Source organism: Nerophis lumbriciformis, linkage group LG21 (assembly GCF_033978685.3).
Source record: "Nerophis lumbriciformis linkage group LG21, RoL_Nlum_v2.1, whole genome shotgun sequence".
NCBI classification, from domain to species: Eukaryota; Metazoa; Chordata; class Actinopteri; order Syngnathiformes; family Syngnathidae; genus Nerophis; species Nerophis lumbriciformis.
The window spans coordinates 40,537,501-40,553,791 of record NC_084568.2 but is presented as its reverse complement, the minus strand read 5'-3'; the positions used below and the strand labels follow the sequence as shown (position 1 = coordinate 40,553,791).

The window sequence follows — 16,291 nt, the reverse complement described above, 5'->3', positions numbered from 1 at the left end:
CCAGGGGCAGTATGGGTCATACCAATGCTGATAATAATTCTTAACATTTTGAAGTAAGAGTATCAATTAAATATTGAAATTATTTCTGCCCCATTTTTTTACTACATATAATATTGTGAGCAACACAAAGTCAATAGTGCAGAATAAGTATACATAAGCAAAAACTACTATTGGCTCTGATTTACATGGGTTAGTTTTTGCAATTTAAGTCCTCCTGTGTCCAAAGATGTATTTCCTGAGTTTGTAAACACTAACAAAAATGCCCCAAAAATCGATTCTCTGGCAATACAAAATATTGATATAATCACTGTCGTTCGACCATATGCTGATTCTATACTTGGTATCGTTACTGTCAATATTTGCATAATTTGCCAATCTGTGTTTACATTCAAGAGCTCTAGTTTAGCGGTTAGTATGGCTTATTGTATCCTCCTACGGTGTGTAGTGTATAGCATGTTCAGCTAGTTCTGTCCTCCAGTGATAATGTGACTTGTAAGAAACTTAACTTTATTTGCTGCGAGGGTCAAATGGGACAAAATAAATATATAAATCATTGTTATTAAAATGTATAAATATGTTATTAAACGTGTCATTCATTTTTGTACTATAAAATTATATGTAATTATTTCATGATGTAATTCAATTTTGAAACATTTAACTAGTTATTAATTGTATTATTTCATTATTCCACAATTTAGTTATTTCATGATTTATTAAATAATTCGATTAATCATTTGTAAATTTTAATCTGTCTTTGTTGTTGTTTTTTTATCCAATTGATTTTATTGTTTTGTTCTTGTACGGTGTCTTTGAGTGCCTCAAAAGGTGCCTTGTAAGTCAAATGTATCATCATTATTATTATTATTAAACTAATTATTGATTTTATAATTGAATTATTTTCTATGATTTAATTAATAAGTTCACGGTTTTTTTCATGATTGAAGTATTTCATTAACTAAATTAATAAATAAATGTACATTTATATAAATACATTAATGACAGATTTAATAACGCATTTATGTATTTATTTCCAATTATGACTAAGTCATGACACATTTAGGTAAATATTCAAAGACGCGTCTATTTGTTGTTGTTTTTTTTTGTCCCATTTGAGCGCCTTGCTGCACCGTGTTGGGGACACTCAGGAATGCCGTTGTCTGTGGCTTCATGGCAATATTTGACCTTTTTTTTCTCCCCGAGTTTGTTATTTTTCTTTCTTTCTGTCTTTCTTTTTTTTGTTTTATATATCATTTTTGTGGGTTACTTGTTTGGGGGGGGGGGGGGGGGGCAAAACATTTGACATTTGTTTAATTGTATTTCTATACTGTATGTGTAAAAAACGCAATAAAAAAAAAAATATATATACATACATAAGTATATATATTTCAGTTTCAATTTATATATATATATATATATATATATATATATATATATATATATGTCTTAATAAGGTTATCCAAAAAATAGTGCTCGATACCGTAGTAGAGCGCAATATATGTATGTGTGGGAAAAAAAATCACAAGACTACTTCATCTCTACAGGCCTGTTTCATGAGGGGTTCCCTCAATCATCAGGAGATTTTAATGGAAGCATTCACATACCATGGTTTATATAGGGCACAGAGTGGGTGGGTACAGGCTGGCGTAGGGGCGTGGTGATTGGCTCATGTGTTACCTAGGAGGTGTTTCCGTCTGTGGCGGCATGCTGATACAATTTCGCTGCACTTGTTGAGGGATGACAGGTCTGGACGGTATATAATAAACAGTTTCTCTTTCAAGCATAGGTTGCATCTTTTATTACCACTATGCAACCTATGCTTGAAAGAGAAACTGTTTATTACCATATTTTCCGCACTATTAGCCGCACCTAAAAACCACAAATTTACTCAAAAGCTGACAGTGCGGCTTATAACCCGGTGCGCTTTATATATGGATTAATATTAAGATTCATTTTCATAAAGTTTAGGTCTCGCAACTACGGTAAACAGCCGCCATCTTTTTTCCCCGTAGAAGAGGAAGCGCGTCTTCTTCTACGCCAAGCAACCGCCAAGGTAAGCACCCGCCCCCATAGAAGAGGAAGCGCTTCTTCTTCTACTGTAAGCAACCACCCGCCCCCGTAGAAGAAGAAGAAGCGCGCGGATATTACGTTTCATTTCCTTTGTGTGTTTACATCTGTAAAGACCACAAAATGGCTCCTACTAAGCGACAGGTTTCTGGTTCATGAAAAGACGTAATCTCTCCATCCGCACACGGACTACTATTTCACAGCAACTGCCTAAAGACTTTCAAGAAAAGCTGGCTACTTTCCGTGCATATTGCAAAAACAAGATAGCTGAAAAAAAGATCCGGCCAGAGAACATTATCAACATGGACGAGGTTCCACTGACTTTTGATATTCCTGTGAACCGCACTGTGGATACAACGGGAGCACGTACGGTGAATATTCGCACCACAGGGAATGAGAAGTCATCCTTCACTGTGGTTCTAGCTTGCCATGCTAATGGCCAGAAACTTCCACCCATGGTGATATTCAAAAGGAAGACCTTGCCAAAAGAGACCTTTCCAGCCGGCGTCATCATAAAAGCTAACTCGAAGGGATGGATGGATGAAGAAAAGATGAGCGAGTGGTTAAGGGAAGTTTACGCGAAGAGGCCGGGTGGCTTTTTTCACGCAGCTCCGTCCATGTTGATATACGACTCCATGCGCGCCCACATCACGCTGGTTTTTAATATATTATTAAAGTTTGACTGACCTATCTGACTGTTTTTTTGACATTCCTTTAGCGCAGTTAGATGCGGCTTATAAAACGGGGCGGCTTATAGGTGGACAAAGTTTTGAAATATGCCGTTCATTGAAGGCGCGGCTTATAACCCAGGGCGGCTTATGGTGCGGAAAATACGGTATATACCGTCCAGACCTGTCATCCCTCAACAAGCGCAGCGAAATTGTATCAGCATGCCGCCAGACGGAAACACCTCCTAGGTAACACATGAGCCAATCACCACGCCCCTACGCCCACTCTGTGCCCTATATAAACCATGGTATGTGAATGCTTCCATTAAAATCTCCTGATGATTGAGGGAACCCCTCATGAAACAGGCCTGTAGAGATGAAGTAGTCTTGTGATTTTTTTTTCCCACACACACATACACATATATATATATATATATATATATATTGACCCTCCACAATTGGCCTACCATGGAGGTGAGAGCTAGTGACTTGCACTGTGGAGGGACATTAGCCGCTAACTTGCTAGCGAGCGACGCGACATTGCTTTGAAATTTGTGGGACATGGCTGAAACGTGCATTGTCATGATATTGGCGAGAGTATTAAGAGTTCCTTCGTCGGCCAAATCATATAATTGATATTGTACAACTTTGATTTTCTGTCTGATTTAAAAAAATGACAGTGTAGAATACCACTACATAAGCCTTCATTGTTACTGGTACCACTGTTCATTTATTACAAGTGTGTGTGTGTGTGTGCAGATGTGTGTAACAGCACCGAGCTGCCGGAGTTTGAGATCATCAGCCTGTTGGAGGAGCAGCTGCCGGTTTATCGTCTGCGAGCGGACACGGTGTACGGCTACGAACGCGATGACTGGCTGCACACGCCCCTGGTGGCCGTGGACACCTCGCTGGACCTGACCTCCGAGCAGATAGAAGAGACTCTTAAATACTTCTGTGAGTCGACACAACTTCATGGCGTTCATTTGAAAATGTAATGTATGTTGGCTGACAAAACCTTTCATTTTGCATGTCACACATTAGCCAAACAATAAAAGCATACATTTTATGAATGGAAGAAACCTATTAAAGTCAATTAAGCATTTTTTTAATCGAATCGTGACCCCAAAGAATCGATATTGAATCGAATCGCGGGACACCCAAAGATTCACAGCCCTAATATTTATATATATACACAGGTAAAAGCCAGAAAATTTGAATATTTTGAAAAACTTGATTTATTTCAGTAATTGCATTCAAAAGGTGTAACTTGTACATTATATTTATTCATTGCACACAGACTGATGCATTCAAATGTTTATTTCATTTCATTTTGATGATTTGAAGTGGCAACAAATGAAAATCCAAAATTCCGTGTGTCACAAAATTAGAATATTAAGGCTAATACAAAAAAGGGATTTTTAGAAATGTTGGCCAGCTGAAAAGTATGAAAATGAAAAATATGAGCATGTACAATACTCAATACTTGGTTGGAGCTCCTTTTGCCTCAATTACTGCGTTAATGCGGCGTGGCATGGAGTCGATGAGTTTCTGGCACTGCTCAGGTGTTATGAGAGCCCAGGTTGCTCTGATAGTGGCCTTCAACTCTTCTGCGTTTTTGGGTCTGGCATTCTGCATCTTCCTTTTCACAATACCCCACAGATTTTCTATGGGGCTAAGGTCAGGGGAGTTGGCGGGCCAATTTAGAACAGAAATACCATGGTCCGTAAACCAGGCACGGGTAGATTTTGCGCTGTGTGCAGGCGCCAAGTCCTGTTGGAACTTGAAATCTCCATCTCCATAGAGCAGGTCAGCAGCAGGAAGCATGAAGTGCTCTAAAACTTGCTGGTAGACGGCTGCGTTGACCCTGGATCTCAGGAAACAGAGTGGACCGACACCAGCAGATGACATGGCACCCCAAACCATCACTGATGGTGGAAACTTTACACTAGACTTCAGGCAACGTGGATCCTGTGCCTCTCCTGTCTTCCTCCAGACTCTGGGACCTCGATTTCCAAAGGAAATGCAAAATTTGCATGGTTGGGTGATGGTTTGGGGTGCCATGTCATCTGCTGGTGTCGGTCCACTCTGTTTCCTGAGATCCAGGGTCAACGCAGCCGTCTACCAGCAAGTTTTAGAGCACTTCATGCTTCCTGCTGCTGACCTGCTCTATGGAGATGGAGATTTCAAGTTCCAACAGGACTTGGCGCCTGCACACAGCGCAAAATCTACCCGTGCCTGGTTTACGGACCATGGTATTTCTGTTCTAAATTGGCCCGCCAACTCCCCTGACCTTAGCCCCATAGAAAATCTGTGGGGTATTGTGAAAAGGAAGATGCAGAATGCCAGACCCAAAAACGCAGAAGAGTTGAAGGCCACTATCAGAGCAACCGGGGCTCTCATAACACCTGAGCAGTGCCAGAAACTCATCGACTCCATGCCACGCCGCATTAACGCAGTAATTGAGGCAAAAGGAGCTCCAACCAAGTATTGAGTATTGTACATGCTCATATTTTTCATTTTCATACTTTTCAGTTGGCCAACATTTCTAAAAATCCCTTTTTTGTATTAGCCTTAAGTAATATTCTAATTTTGTGACACACGGAATTTTGGATTTTCATTTGTTGCCACTTCAAATCATCAAAATTAAATGAAATAAACATTTGAATGCATCAGTCTGTGTGCAATGAATAAATATAATGTACAAGTTACACCTTTTGAATGCAATTACTGAAATAAATCAAGTTTTTCAAAATATTCTAATTTACTGGCTTTTACCTGTATATATGTATATTTATATATATATATATATGAGTTCATCGTTGTGCTGAAAGTGTGGGTGAAATAGTTGGTGGTTTGAAGTGATTGCAGAGAAGTGATGATGATGAAGATGGAGAGGACACAATCAATAACACCTGAGGGGAAGTTGTGTCACAAACTTGACCTGCTCTTGAGAGGAATACTCTCCAAAGTGGCGAGATGACATAAGGAAAAAAGGGAGAGAGAGTTTGTGTGTGTGTGTGTGTGTGTGTGTGTGTGTGTGTGTGTGCGCACGCTAACCTCTTCCTCTTCCTCTGGTGTTTCCACAGTGCTGTGTGCGGACAGAGTGGGCCAGATGACCAAGACCTACAATGACATTGATGCCGTCACACGACTTCTGGAAGAGGTGTTATTTTGTTATTTTGGCCCAATACCACTATTTCTTTCCCCATATTGGACCTTTGAGTATTGGCCCATAACCATATTAATCCCATACAAATGATACCTAGGTGGTCACAGTAATGCATGAAGCTCATGACGCCTGATCTACCAAAGGTTTGCGTGTACTAAAACATGTGCTAACTTGATAGCATACGCTAGTGATGGGTTGATGAGGCGTCATGAAGCGTTTCGACACATTGCAAAACTGTATTGATACTGTGTCGATACTGTGTCACTAAATACTGACATCTGCTGGACATTAAAAATCCCTACAGGCAACCTATGGACCGACTCAACTGACACTGATTTGATGCCCTAGTACAGGGGTCACCAACCTTTTTGAAACCAAAAACTACTTCTTGGGTACTGATTAATGCGAAGGGCTACCAGTTTGATACACACTTAAATAAATAAATATATTGTCATTTGTAAGTTACACGTAAGTGTGATTTAAACAAGAATAGCTAAATAAATACATTTATATATATAAAAAAATGGGTATTTCTGTCTGTCATTCCGTCGTGCATTTTCTTTTCCTTTTACGGAAGGTTTTTTGTAGAGAATAAATGATGAAAAAAACACTTAATTGAACGGTTTAAAAGAGGAGAAAACACGAAAAAAATTAAAATAACATTTTGAAACATAGTTTATCTTCAATTTTGACTCTTTAAAATTCAAAATTCAACCGACAAAAAGAAGAGAAAAACTAGCTCATTTGAATCTTTTTGAAAAAATTCAAAAAAGAATTTATGGAACATCATTAGTAATTTTTCCTGATTAAGATACATTTTAGAATTTTGATGACATGTTTTAAATTGGTTAAAATCCAATCTGCACTTTGTTAGAATATTCAACAAATTGGACCAAGCTATATTTCTAACAAAGACAAATCAGTATTTCTTCTAGATTTTCCAGAACAATTTTAAAAGAAATTCAAAATACTTTGAAATAAGATTTAAATTTGATTCTACAGATTTTCTAGATTTGCCAGAATAATTTTTTTGAATTTTAATCATAGTAAGTTTGAAGAAATATTTCACAAATATTCTTCGTCGAAAAACCAGAAGCTAAAATATTTATTATTCTTTACAATAATAATAAAAAAAAAATTAAAAGGTAAAAAGGTATATTTGTTTAAAAATCCTAAAATCATTTTTAAGGTTGTATTTTTTCTCTAAAATTGTATTTCTAAAAGTAATAAGAAGCAAAGTAAAAAATAAATGAATTTATTTAAACAAGTGAAGACCCATCCATCCATCCATTTTCTACCGCTTATTCCAAGTGAAGACCAAGTCTTTCAAATATTTTCTTGGATTTTCAAATTCTATTTGAGTTTTGTCTCTTTTAAAATTAAAAATGTCGAGCAAAGCGAGACCAGCTTGCTAGTAAATAAATACAATTTAAAAAATAGAGGCAGCTCACTGGTAAGTGCTGCTCTTTGAGCTATTTTTTAGAACAGGCCAGCGGGCGACTGATCTGGTCCTTACGGGCTACCTGGTGACCGCGGGCACCGCGTTGGTGACCCCTGCCCTAGTATATACAATAATATAAACCAAGTCATTGTGTCAGAGTTTGCTGGTGACGAACCCCAAGATGCAGAGAAGGCGGAAGGCGTGATACGGGAAAACATGATTTAATGTTCGAAATAAAGTAAAAACACAAACTAGGAACAGGCAAAATGGAAACAGGAACCAGAAAACAGAAAAACTGGAAATAACAAACGGCTAACAGTAGTGATGGGTCCGGCAACACCGATGCATCGGCGCATGCGTCGAGCTCATAGAGCAAAACCCTGTGTCGGTTTTAGAAAGTCACGTGACCGATCATGAGCTGTTTTGGTCACGTGACCGATACGCCAACTGTGTCGCCTCCTCTGTGCCCTGTGAGCGTCTCTTTTCTACAGCCGGAGAAATCGTCTAAAATGTAATACGTCGGAAAAACTTTTTTTTTAATTTTTTTTAATAAAAATGTGTAAAAAAATTACATTAAAAAAATTCCCAGTCCACAATCATTCACAACACGTTCTCTTAGATGTCCATGTTATGATACATGTTCACATTATTTATTGACTGTATCTAAAAAAGATACAAATATATTTGTATTTAAATAAAGATACGAAATAATCCTAAATGAAATACAATGACTTGGTTTATATTATTATTGTATATACTAGGGCAGGGGTCACCAATGCGGTGCCCGCGGTCACCAGGTAGCCCGTAAGGACCAGATCAGTCGCCCGCTGGCCTGTTCTAAAAATAGCTCAAAGAGCAGCACTTACCAGTGAGCTGCCTCTATTTTTTAAATTTTATTTATTTACTAGCAAGCTGGTCTCGCTTTGCTCGACATTTTTAATTCTAAAAGAGACAAAACTCAAATAGAATTTGAAAATCCAAGAAAATATTTTAAAGACTTGGAATAAGCGGTAGAAAATGGATGGATGGATGGGTCTTCACTTGTTTAAATAAATTCATTTATTTATTTTTTACTTTGCTTCTTATTACTTTTAGAAATACAATTTTAGAGAAAAAATACAACCTTAAAAATGATTTTAGGATTTTTAAACAAATATACCTTTTTACCTTTTAAATTTCTTCCTCTTCTTTCCTGACAATTTAAGTCAATGTTCAAGTAATTTTTTTTGTTTATTATTGTAAAGAATAATAAATATTTTAGCTTCTGGTTTTTCGACGAAGAATATTTGTGAAATATTTCTTCAAACTTACTATGATTAAAATTCCAAAAAATTATTCCGGCAAATCTAGAAAATCTGTAGAATCAAATTTAAATCTTATTTCAAAGTATTCAGAATTTCTTTTAAAATTTTTGTTCTGGAAAATCTAGAAGAAATACTGATTTGTCTTTGTTAGAAATATAGCTTGGTCCAATTTGTTAAATATTCTAACAAAGTGCAGATTGGATTTTAACCAATTTAAAACATGTCATCAAAATTCTAAAATGTATCTTAATCAGGAAAAATTACTAATGATGTTCCATAAATTATTTTTTTAATTTTTTCAAAAAGATTCAAATTAGCTAGTTTTTCTCCTCTTTTTGTCGGTTGAATTTTGAATTTTAAAGAGTCGAAATTGAAGATAAACTATGTTTCAAAATTGTATTTTAATTTTTTTCGTGTTTTCTCCTCTTTTAAACCGTTCAATTAAGTGGTTTTTTCATCATTTATTCTCTACAAAAAACCTTCCGTAAAAGGAAAAAAAAAATGTACGACGGAATGACAGACAGAAATACCCATTTTTTTATATATATAAATGTATTTATTTAGCTATTCTTGTTTAAATCACACTTACGTGTAACTTACAAATGACAATATATTTATTTATTTAAGTGTGTATCAAACTGGTAGCCCTTCGCATTAATCAGTACCCAAGAAGTAGTTTTTGGTTTCAAAAAGGTTGGTGACCCCTGTACTAGGGCATCAAATCAGTGTCAGTTGAGTCGGTCCATAGGTTGCCTGTAGGGATTTTTAATGTCCAGCAGATGTCAGTATTTAGTGACACAGTATCGACACAGTATCAATACAGTTTTGCAATGTGTCGAAACGCTTCATGACGCCTCATCAACCCATCACTAGCTAACAGGATCTGGCTAACAGGAAAACAAGAAGCTAGGAGAAACCAACCGTAAATAGCTATAAGGAACAGCTTACCGCTATGATGACAGCGACAAGGACAGGTAGACACTACAATGACATTGGCAATGACAATCAGGTAGTGATGACAATGATCCAGCAGTGACTGGAGGGTAGGGCAGGTATAAATAGCAGCTGGCTGATTGACACCAGGTGTGGCCAGGTGCCAATCAGCCACAGCTGAGGGGACACAGCACTCAGGGAGACAAGTAGGAAATAAAGACAAAATAAAAGTGCTGGACAGAAAACTAAGACAAACTCAGAGAAAAAACTAAAACACAGTCAAACTGTCAGGGACAAGCCTGACACATTGTATTTCATTTAGGATTATTTCATATCTTCATTTAAATAAAAATATATTTTTATCTTTTTTAGATAGAGTCAATAAATAATGTGAACATGTATCATAACATGGAAATCTAAGAGAACATGTGGATGATTGTAGACTGGGAATTGTTTTAATTTTATTTTTTTACACATTTTTATAAAAAAAAAAAAAAAAAAAAGTTTTTCCGACTTATTACATTTTAGACGATTTCTCTTCTTAGTTATTATTTCTCCGGCTGTAGAAAAGAGCCGCTCACAGGGCACAGAGGAGGCGACACAGTTGGCGTATCGGTCACGTGACCAAAACAGCTCATGATCGGTCACGTGACTTTCTAAAAGCGGTACGCGCACCGACACAGGGTTTCGCTCTATGAGCTCGACGCATGCGCCGATGCATCGGTGTTGCCGGACCCATCACTAGCATACGCAGAGCTGATCTACTAAACTTGTGAGCAGGGGATTGTGTTTCTTTAGTGAGCAGAATAAGGTGCACAATACATTTAGCATGTCTGTCTTCATGAATATGCAGAATATTTGCTGATCATCACAATACTGGGAGGGGAACATGCCAATTCAATTATTTAGCACGCGCAATGTGATTAATCAAGACAGATCACTGTTCTGCGGGTCCTATTTTGCTTCTTTATTTAGCACGTCTGAGAATGATGCGCAAACTGACAGCTGACAAATATGTCAACATATTTGGACTGTCAGAAATGTGAAAGAAAATAGACATATTGTCTATTCAGCAATATAGTTGTATAATTGTATAGACTTCCGGACGGCTTCGAAGCAATTCTGGACCACCATCCGCCGCCTCAGGAAGGGGAAGCAGTGCAGTGTCAACACCGTGTATGGTGGGGATGGTGCTCTGCTGACCTCGACTGCGGATGTTGTGGATCGGTGGAGGGAATACTTCGAAGACCTCCTCAATCCCACCAACACGTCTTCCTATGAGGAAGCAGTGCCTGGGGAGTCTGTGGTGGGCTCTCCTATTTCTGGGGCTGAGGTTGCCGAGGTAGTTAAAAAGCTCCTCGGTGGCAAGGCCCCGGGGGTGGATGAGACCCGCCCGGAGTTCCTTAAGGCTCTGGATGTTGTGGGGCTGTCTTGGTTGACAAGACTCTGCAACATCGCGTGGACATCGGGGGCGGTACCTCTGGATTGGCAGACCGGGGTGGTGGTTCCTCTCTTTAAGAAGGGGAACCGGAGGGTGTGTTCCAACTATCGTGGGATCACACTCCTCAGCCTTCCCGGTAAGGTCTATTCAGGTGTACTGGAGAGGAGGCTACGCCGGATAGTCGAACCTCGGATTCAGGAGGAACAGTGTGGTTTTCGTCCTGGTCGTGGAACTGTGGACCAGCTCTATACTCTCGGCAGGGTCCTTGAGGGTGCATGGGAGTTTGCCCAACCAGTCTACATGTGCTTTGTGGACTTGGAGAAGGCATTCGACCGTGTACCCCGGGAAGTCCTGTGGGGAGTGCTCAGAGAGTATGGGGTAACGGACTGTCTTATTGTGGCAGTTCGCTCCCTGTATAATCAGTGCCAGAGCTTGGTCCGCATTGCCGGCAGTAAGTCGGACACGTTTCCAGTGAGGGTTGGACTCCGCCAAGGCTGCCCTTTGTCACCGATTCTGTTCATAACCTTTATGGACAGAATTTCTAGGCGCAGTAAGGGCGTTGAGGGGATCTGGTTTGGTGGCTGCAGGATTAGGTCTCTGCTATTTGCAGATGATGTGGTCCTGATGGCTTCCTCTGGCCAAGATCTTCAGCTCTCGCTGGATCGGTTCGCAGCCGAGTGTGAAGCGACTGGGATGGGAATCAGCACCTCCAAGTCCGAGTCCATGGTTCTCTCCCGGAAAAGGGTGGAGTGCCATCTCCGGGTTGGGGAGGAGATCTTGCCCCAAGTGGAGGAGTTCAAGTACCTCGGAGTCTTGTTCACGAGTGGGGGAAGAGTGGATCGTGAGATCGACAGGCGGATCGGTGCGGCGTCTTCAGTAATGCGGACGCTGTATCGATCCGTTGTGGTGAAGAAGTAGCTGAGCCGGAAGGCAAAGCTCTCCATTTACCGGTCGATCTACGTTCCCATCCTCACCTATGGTCATGAGCTTTGGGTCATGACCGAAAGGACAAGATGACGGGTACAAGCGGCCGAAATGAGTTTCCTCCGCCGGGTGGCGGGGCTCTCCCTTAGAGATAGGGTGAGAAGCTCTGTCATTCGGTAGGAGCTCAAAGTAAAGCAGCTGCTACTCCACATGGAGAGGAGCCAGATGAGGTGGTTCGGGCATCTGGTCAGGATGCCACCCGAACGCCTCCCTAGGAAGGTGTTTCGGGCACGTCCGACCGGTAGGAGGCCACGGGGAAGACCCAGGACACGCTGGGAAGACTATGTCTCCCGGCTGGCCTGGGTCTGGGAGAGAATTGTGACTTGAATTCCCTGGGAGGAACAACTGGTCCAAAACGCAACAATTTGGGGGCCCGTCCGGGCGACACGCTGAGAATTGGACACCTCTTGCACTCTTCTGGACAGACTCAATTGTTGGCCAAACATAAAACAAGGTAAGCAGAGCCTTTTTCTAAAATCTGCTTTAGGAGTCTGTCTTGAAGTATGTAAGTCAAACACTGTTTGTACCCCAGACACAGAGTGGACATTTTGATAGATTGGTTGCATTTTGCCTTGTCCGTCATTGCATATGGTGGCCAACTCATGTCATTGCGTCTTAAATCTTTCACCTGTGACTAGAATGGTTGGAGGTTCAAGTCCTTTCGTATGTTATATTCTTGGGTTAGAGTCCGTTTGAATAATACGATAAAGATGGAGGTTCAAGTCCTTTCGTATGTTATATTCTTGGGTTAGAGTCCGTTTGAATAATACGATAAAGATGGAGGTTCAAGTCCTTTCGTATGTTATATTCTTGGGTTAGAGTCCGTTTGAATAATACGATAAAGATAGATTACCGTGACGGGCTGCTTCACTGACGAGTAAGCAAATAGTCGGGTGTGGCTCGCCCTGGGGGTTTGGTCTCCCCTAAAAGAGTTCTGGGTTCAAGTCCTTTTGTATGATACAATAAAGAGCACAGGTGAAGATTGAGAAAAAATAGACGAAAAACTGCCAGAACTTTACTGTAAAAAAAAAGAAAAACATTTTAGAGTTTATAGTAAAATAACACTAAACTGAATTTTACCACAAAAAACAGTGGTACAATTTATTCGATTACACAATTTTTCTTCCTTCAATGTACATAATCAATATATATAGTAATCAAATGCTTAGGCAATTGTGTAACAATATTATTAAGCAATTCCAATATTCATATAACATTCACTGTTTTATTTTATATATATATACATACCTGCCAACTTTTGAAATCAGAAAAACTTAGTAGCCAGGGTCCAGGGGCCGCAGGCCCCGGTAGGTCCAGGACAAAGTCCTGGTGGGGGGTTCAGGCTTCGCCCCCCGACGCAAAATGATTGATTGCATTCAGACAGGTTAAAATGTTGCTAAAACCATCACTTTTCTATCAGTCACAGTGACTTTTCAAAACAAAAATATTACAGCAAAAATCATATGGGTTGATTGACATGTTTATTCTGTAAGCTAACTTCAATAGTTTGAAATTATTTTGACAGTTAATGCCAGTTATCCTGTCAACCTTTCACAAGACTTCAATTTGTTAATTGAAAGTATAAACAGTATAAACACTTTTTACAGTAAACAAATGGTAAAACAGTACTAAACAATTCCATAAAAAAAAAAAATTGGTGTCATTATTAACTTTCTGTCCAAGCTTGTATAATCTACTGCCTTGTTCAATTGTATAAAATATTCTGTGCCTAAAATTCACATTTCTATCACAATTATCATACTGTAAACATGGTAAGCTAACTTCATTAAAATTAATAGTCCTGTCAATAGCATGGAATTACAATTCAAATGTCGTTTTTTTGTAAGCCTTTCAAAAGAATTCAAAATATGAAAAATTAATGAAAATTAATTGAAGCCATCAGACACTTGAAAAGTGGCACATCACATCTCTAATGTAATCATTTTAACTTTTCAACAGAAATAGCGCTGCAAAAATATTAAGGACATACTTCTGTATTTTGGTAGTTATGCTGTCAACATTTAACAAGATTTCTTCAACTTGGACTTGAAAGCATAAATAGTATAAACACTTTTAACAGTATAACAGTACTAAACAATTCCAATAGATAACATTGGTGTCATTACCTTTTTGTGGCTAAAATCCAAATTTAGCAACGGCATTAGACTTGTGTTTTTTTGTCCTGACGTGGTCTTTTACATCGCTAATTCCTCCGTGTCCGATCGAAAAATCTTGTCTGCACAAGGTGCAATTCGTGCAGTTTTCACCCTTTTTGGAACGGATAATTATTCCCGGATAGGCTTTTGAATATTCTTCACGGAATGACTGCGGTTTTCTTTTCGGTTTAAGACTCGTTTGCGATTTTTCTCCGGCTGATTCCATGATCGTTCGCTCGTTTGGAAACAATGGGCAACAGGTGCCTCGTGCTTGGCAGCGGTGCTATAAATAGCCTCGCGCATTTAAAAAAAATTTTTTTTTTTAATTAATGAAAAACCGTATTTTTTATCACTGCAACCGTAACCCGGAATAGGTTGATGAAAACCGTACTAATTACGGGAAAACCGGAGTAGTTGGCAGGTATGCAAAACTGTCAGTTCAGTCGCCAGAATTTTACCACAAAAAACAGTGGTACAATTTATTTGATTACACAATTTTTCTTCCTTCAGTGTACATAATCAATATATATAGTAATCAAATGCTTAGGCAATTGTGTAACAATATTATTAAGCAATTCCAATATTCATATAACATTCACTGTTTTATTTTATATATATATATACACGTGATGGTGGGCCGATATCAGGACACTATGATGATTACCTGAACAGGAAGTATCTACAGCCATGTCTTCTTGGTGTTTTAGAAAGAGAGAGATCTGGAGTTGGCGGCAAGGATCGGTCAGTCCCTCCTGAAGAAGAACCGGGTTCTGACGGAGCGGAACGACTATCTGGAGGAGCAAGTGGGACAAATGACGGAGGAGGTGGGCACGCTCAGGTCTAAGCGAGCATGCTGGACTGGTCTCGGGCCCTGAACAAGACCTCTTCCAGGTGGCACAGCTGCACCATGAGCTGAACCTGAAGGACGAGCTGCTGCAGTTCTACACCAACGCTGCCGAGGAGAGCGAGGAGGAGTCGGGCGCTTCCCCAACGTCAGCACGGAGTCCCTCGCATCAATCCACCCAAAGCCGCCCCGCATGTGCAGTAGTGCTGGGAGCCTTACCTTGTGTTTACCTTTCTTGAAGGGGCAGGAAGAGTCGAGCGGATGCTGCGTCCGGACTGTTCCTGAGCGACACGCTGCAGAAGAAACTCCGAGAGCTTGAAGAAGAGAACCTGTCCCTGCGATCTGAGGTCACTGTGCACACCAAGAAAAAAACAGTCCCTCCATTTTACAGCTCAGTCGCCAGAATAATCATGTTTCCATTGTAAAAAGACACCGTAGATTTGATGGTAAAAGATCATTTTTCCAAAAAGCTGGCAGCTCTGTGGGCAGAACTTTACTGGTACCCAGAGGTGGGTAGAGTAGCCAGAAATTGTACTCAAGTAAGAGTACTGTTACTTTAGAGATTTATTACTCAAGTAAAAGTAAGGAGTAGTCACCCAAATATTTACTTGAGTAAAAGTAAAAAGTATGTTGTGAAAAAACTACTCAAGTACTGAGTAACTGATGAGTAACATACACACACACACATATATATATATATATATACATACATTGATATATACAGTATATAATTTATATTTATTTTGCCGTTTTTGTTTACATGTTAAAGGTGTTTTAATGAATATACAGTAATCAGGCAGTAGTGATGATAACGTCCACGTTTTCAAATGGAGGAGAAAAAAAGTTCCTCCTTTCTGTCTAATACCACATGAAAGTGGTTGGTTTTTGGCTTCTTATTTGTCCAGCTTCCATATTCGTTTTTATACACTTTACAAGAAATACATTGGCGGCAAACTCCGTAGCTTGCTAGCTTGTTTGCGCTGGCTTTCGGAGACTCTTATTTTGAAAGCGCACGCGCGACGGAGCGGCACCTTTATTGTGAAGACAGGAACTGTGCAGTCAGTCTTTAGGCTTTTGACGGGATGTACGGTTGAAATAAAAAAGGGTCTTTTTTCCTTCACACTTTTGACTGATTGATTGGAACTTGTATTAGTAGATTGCACAGTACAGTACATATTCCGTACAATTGACCACTAAATGGTAACACCCGAATACGTTTTTCAACTTGTTTAAGTCAGGTCATGTGACCGCCTGGCTCTGTTTGATTGGTCCAACGTCACCAGTGAC

General features: G+C 39.5%; 1 protein-coding gene and 1 long non-coding RNA gene across 2 annotated transcripts in view; one reads left to right on the top strand and one right to left on the bottom strand.

Annotated features, from left to right (window-relative positions):
• Positions 1 to 16,291, top strand: part of LOC133621440 (trafficking kinesin-binding protein 1-like) — a 69,933-nt gene that overhangs the window by 4,415 nt on the left and 49,227 nt on the right. Inside the window, exons 2-6 of the mRNA XM_072915607.1 lie at positions 3,492 to 3,686; positions 5,819 to 5,895; positions 14,868 to 14,984; positions 15,052 to 15,152; positions 15,246 to 15,351. Coding sequence (XP_072771708.1) covers positions 5,845 to 5,895; positions 14,868 to 14,984; positions 15,052 to 15,152; positions 15,246 to 15,351 — 375 coding nt within the window. The 5' untranslated portion in view covers positions 3,492 to 3,686; positions 5,819 to 5,844. The remainder of the gene's footprint in view (positions 1 to 3,491; positions 3,687 to 5,818; positions 5,896 to 14,867; positions 14,985 to 15,051; positions 15,153 to 15,245; positions 15,352 to 16,291) is intronic.
• The window catches only part of LOC140679686 (uncharacterized), a 97,050-nt gene that overhangs the window by 32,677 nt on the left and 48,082 nt on the right, over positions 1 to 16,291 (bottom strand). The window contains exons 4-5 of the long non-coding RNA XR_012051058.1: positions 15,224 to 15,355; positions 5,790 to 5,855 (exon numbers count right to left, since the gene is read on the bottom strand). This is a non-coding gene — a long non-coding RNA (uncharacterized lncRNA). The remainder of the gene's footprint in view (positions 1 to 5,789; positions 5,856 to 15,223; positions 15,356 to 16,291) is intronic.